The sequence below is a fragment of the Etheostoma spectabile genome, chromosome 23, assembly GCF_008692095.1.
Source record: "Etheostoma spectabile isolate EspeVRDwgs_2016 chromosome 23, UIUC_Espe_1.0, whole genome shotgun sequence".
Classification (NCBI taxonomy): Eukaryota; Metazoa; Chordata; class Actinopteri; order Perciformes; family Percidae; genus Etheostoma; species Etheostoma spectabile.
Window position 1 is genome coordinate 1,039,519 of NC_045755.1, and position 4,124 is coordinate 1,043,642.

Genomic DNA, 4,124 nt, shown 5'->3' on the forward strand with positions numbered 1-4,124 from the left:
TACCATGCCGAGATACTCAGCAACACACCAACAAAACCAGGGAATAATTATAACATCACCATGAACATTAGCTTGGTGTCTAGCATGAGCCACTTGTCATGTAGCACGCTTTAGGAAACTGGATCAAAATTGAAAAAAAATAATAAATTAAGTCTCTGCTGCATTACTGTGTTGCAAAATAGCATGCAATTATAAAAGAATGATGCTGTATTACTGTTACTGAGTATGTTTTGTGACATTGTAGGATTTGCTCTCTGACATATCTTGATTTTTCCGTGTTTCATATATGTATATGGGCCATTAGCTTTAAGAAAATTACAGATTTCCCTCAGTTTGAACATTTATTGGAAACATTTCCAATAATATGAGAACACAACTCAACAAAAAAGCGTTTTTTAGACATTTTCATGAGGAAATGTTACATAGTATACATTGAAGGGTTATAACTTTACTTTCGTGGAATGAAAACTCTAAGCATGTCTCTTCTGATAACCCAATTATTATTTATTATGAACCTTAATTTTACCAGGAAAAAATCCCATTGAGATTCCGAATCTCTTTTTCAAGGGCGTCCTGGCCAAGATAGCAGTATAATAGTCCCATATTAAAATAGGCAGTAAAAACTAACAACATAAAACAGAAAAAGACAGTTAAAATCATCTCAACATAATCACCAGCAGCACTCCACACCAGCATTTAGTACTCAAGTAGTCCTTTAACCTAATTTTAAACTGTGTCATTGTTGGTGGGTAATCTAATTTAAGATGATTCTGCAATTTATACCAGAATGTGAAGCAAAGACTTTAAAGGCACACACCTTAAAGGAGCCAGAAAAGAACATATGTAAGAAGGCAGTTTACACAATATGGCCTTAAAAAGAAAAATATACCAATGCTCCAACCTGTGATTGCTCAAGGAAGGCCGACCCATGCAATCTCCTCCCATCAGGACTACCTGACTGCGTTCCGACTGATGGACAGGAAACGTAAAGGCGTGGTCGACTGCAGTGATTTCAAAAGGCTGTACAGCAGCTTGGGATTTTTCTGCAAGGAGGCAGAGTATCAGCGACTGCTTGATCTGATGGGCCTGCATCCCGGGGGCAACCTCAACTACGCAGAATTTGTCCATGTTGTTGAAAACAATGGCAAACGCAAACAAAGGACACAATCAGCATGTGTGTGAGTCTGATATGGTTATTATTTCTGATGCTTGGACATTTTGAGGAAAATTGGTGTGCTTCTACTGAGATTGATTTAACCTTAATATTTTCACAATGAACGGACCTCTGTTTGAGAAAGTCACAGAATATAAATACCTTTGTATCTGTAGTTGACGAAAAGCTCTTCAAATTTCTCCTTGATAATCTTGTGTGCAGACTAAGGCAAAAAATGGCTATTTCTACTGAAACAAACACATCTTTTCCATGTTTTGTAGGAAAAGGGTTGTTGAGGAAGTTTTCCTGTCGGTTTCTATGGCGATGTGATTTATAGACATGCATCAACTTCAACTCTCAAATCTCTGGACTCAGTCTATCACTCCACCTTTAGATTCATAACCTGTCATGTCTATGTTACACATCATTGTATTTTGAAAGTATTGGGTGGTCTTTTCTCCAAGAAACTTATCTGTAAGGCTCTTATGGAAAACTCCCATCTTACCTTACAGAACTTCTCTGTTACTCAGAGGGACATTATCAGACTGGCTCTGCTGACGGGCTTTTACTTCATGTTCCACAAGCTGGGTCTGAACTAGAAAAACTGCTTTTAGTTTTAGTGCAGCCGACTCCTGGAACAAATTACAAATTACTTTCTTAAAACCAACTCAATTTTGCCTTTTGGAAAATTAAGAAATCTTGTTTTAAACTTGCAGACTTCGTGGAACTGCTTCACATAATTGTATTTTTTTGCGGCCCTATTATGCAAATGCATTTATCACATCATTTTCCAGTTCTGAATGCTTAATTGTTTTTCCATATTTATTATGATTGTACTTTCTATGTTATTGTTCTATATTTGTCTTTGTAATCTGAGTCAATGACATTGAAAACAAGGGTTTTCCCTCAATGATCTCTCAAGGATAAAAAAGGTTGAATTAATGTTGGTTTTCTGTCTCTCCTGAAAGACTAGAGCAGCTCCATGAACTGCTGGCCTGTGAAGCTCGCTACAAGTGGGCAGACATGTCTAAGGTCAAAAAAACTCACAGAAAGCACATCTGAATTTATTATTTGCATGATGCAACGATCTGGAAATGTTCCTCTCTTTCCCGTCAGGTGCTGTGCCAGTTTGACACAGATGGTCAGGGTTGGATCCATAAAAAGAGCTTGAGGAGACTCCTCTTCACCTATGCTCTCCCCATGGGGTATGAAGAGTTTGACCAGCTCTGGTCGAGGTAAGAGATACCCAGTCATATCACAGTCATTACATCATACAGTGCAGGGCTTTTGTCTGTGCCAGCCATTTGTTTTACTTCATTTTGACAGGTATGACCCAGAGTGCCGGGGCTGTGTGGCAGTTTGTGACTTTTTGGAAAAGCTGGGGTTTCATCATGAAGGGGATCTCGGGCCTCGGAGCCAGAAGCTCAACAAAGCTGTTGTCCAGGAGGACGCTGACAGACCAGTGTCCTCTGACGCTGCATCACTCGACTGCATTGAGTAAGCAAAGAAAGATACTGTGGCCAATTTTAGAGTACCCATCAATCAATTCTCTGGCGTTTATCCAGGTCAGCAGTGGCAGCAGGCTAAGTAAGGTAGCCCAGATGTCCTTCTCCTCAGCCACATCCTTTACCAGGCCTGATGGTATATGCAATCCCTCCAGCATGCTTTGGGTTTACTCCGTTGTTTCTTCTTACAGTTGCACTCGCCTGTAATTCATCCACAGGGAGGCATTCCAATCAGTATTCTTTTGACATGAAGCGCGGCAGTTTTACCCTGAACTTCTTCTGAATGTCTGAGCTCCTTACCCTATCTGTAAAGGCTCTGACACACCAACCCGACAGCCAACATTCGATCAGTCGGCTCCCGTCTTTCAAAAAGTGCCTCGGAACACACCAAAGTGACGCAGACTCACATTCATTCTTTGCACGCTGCCCTGCTAATCTGTATTGTCGCCCAAAAAATGAAAACCAGAAAGGACGGAACATCTCTCTAGACCTCATAAACAAAGAGCACGCTGTCATCCGTCATTGTTTTCATCAAAAAGTGTGGATAGTAGTCAAGAAGGATTGCTGTTGTCATTACTCGCTGGACGGAAGAAAATATGATGGTTAGTACATTACATTGTGTGCTGACACTTTTATCCAAAGTGACTTACAATTGTTATATATTTTAGAGGTTGCACACCTGTTGTTGGGACACATTGGTTGATGTATCCCAGTGGGATTTTAAAACCCAGGTCTCCCACCCAAAAGGAATGTGGCATATTCACTGCGCCATCACCACCAGCAAGAAGATACTAGCGTTTTCAGCTCTCAGGCTTCTTCTTGTGGAACAAGCACTGATTTGCTAGTCAAGGTCTAGCACCCCACCAATCAGATTGGTCATTGAGTCCGACTTCCTACTGACCGACTAAACAAGCTGAATCGGCCAAAATTGAGGCCAATGGCTCCTCCAACTGACGATGGCACGGATCACACCAAACAGACTCGAGTCACTAACCTTGCTAGACTGTCCAGCGGCCGATAATTGGGTGGGTGTGTCAGAGCCTTAAGGATGACCCCACCCCCTGCAAAACAAAAACCTGCCATTTCATTCTCTTAGTCATTGAAAAAACACACATGACCACAGAGGAGCAGTAAGCTTGGCTCTTCACCACAAGAGTGTCTGCATTACTGCTGATGTTGCACCAGTCTGCCTCATAATCTTACATTCCATTTTACCCTCACTCATGAACAAGACCCCATGATACTTACACTCGTGCAAAAACAGGGGCCCCAACCTAGCCTGTACTCATGCCTTTAGGAACCGACCAGTAGCCCCTACTGGCAAATGTTGAGAGTCAAGCCAGATGTTTTAATGGAACATAATGGCCCAATTAGACAACAGAACTCGAACTTCAACTGTTTTCATTCACTTTGATGCTGAGCAAAAATCCAAGCTCACAAGCTTAATTCTGAACCAAGGCTGAATA

At 41.4% G+C, this 4,124-nt stretch overlaps 1 protein-coding gene across 1 annotated transcript in view; it reads left to right on the forward strand.

Moving 5' to 3' along the window:
* The window catches only part of LOC116673449 (EF-hand calcium-binding domain-containing protein 6), a gene marked incomplete in the record, with an annotated part of 41,057 nt that overhangs the window by 9,666 nt on the left and 27,267 nt on the right, over nt 1-4,124 (forward strand). Inside the window, 4 exon segments of the mRNA XM_032505800.1 lie at nt 949-1,178; nt 2,122-2,185; nt 2,270-2,388; nt 2,480-2,650. Of these exon segments, the coding sequence (XP_032361691.1) occupies nt 949-1,178; nt 2,122-2,185; nt 2,270-2,388; nt 2,480-2,650 (584 nt within the window).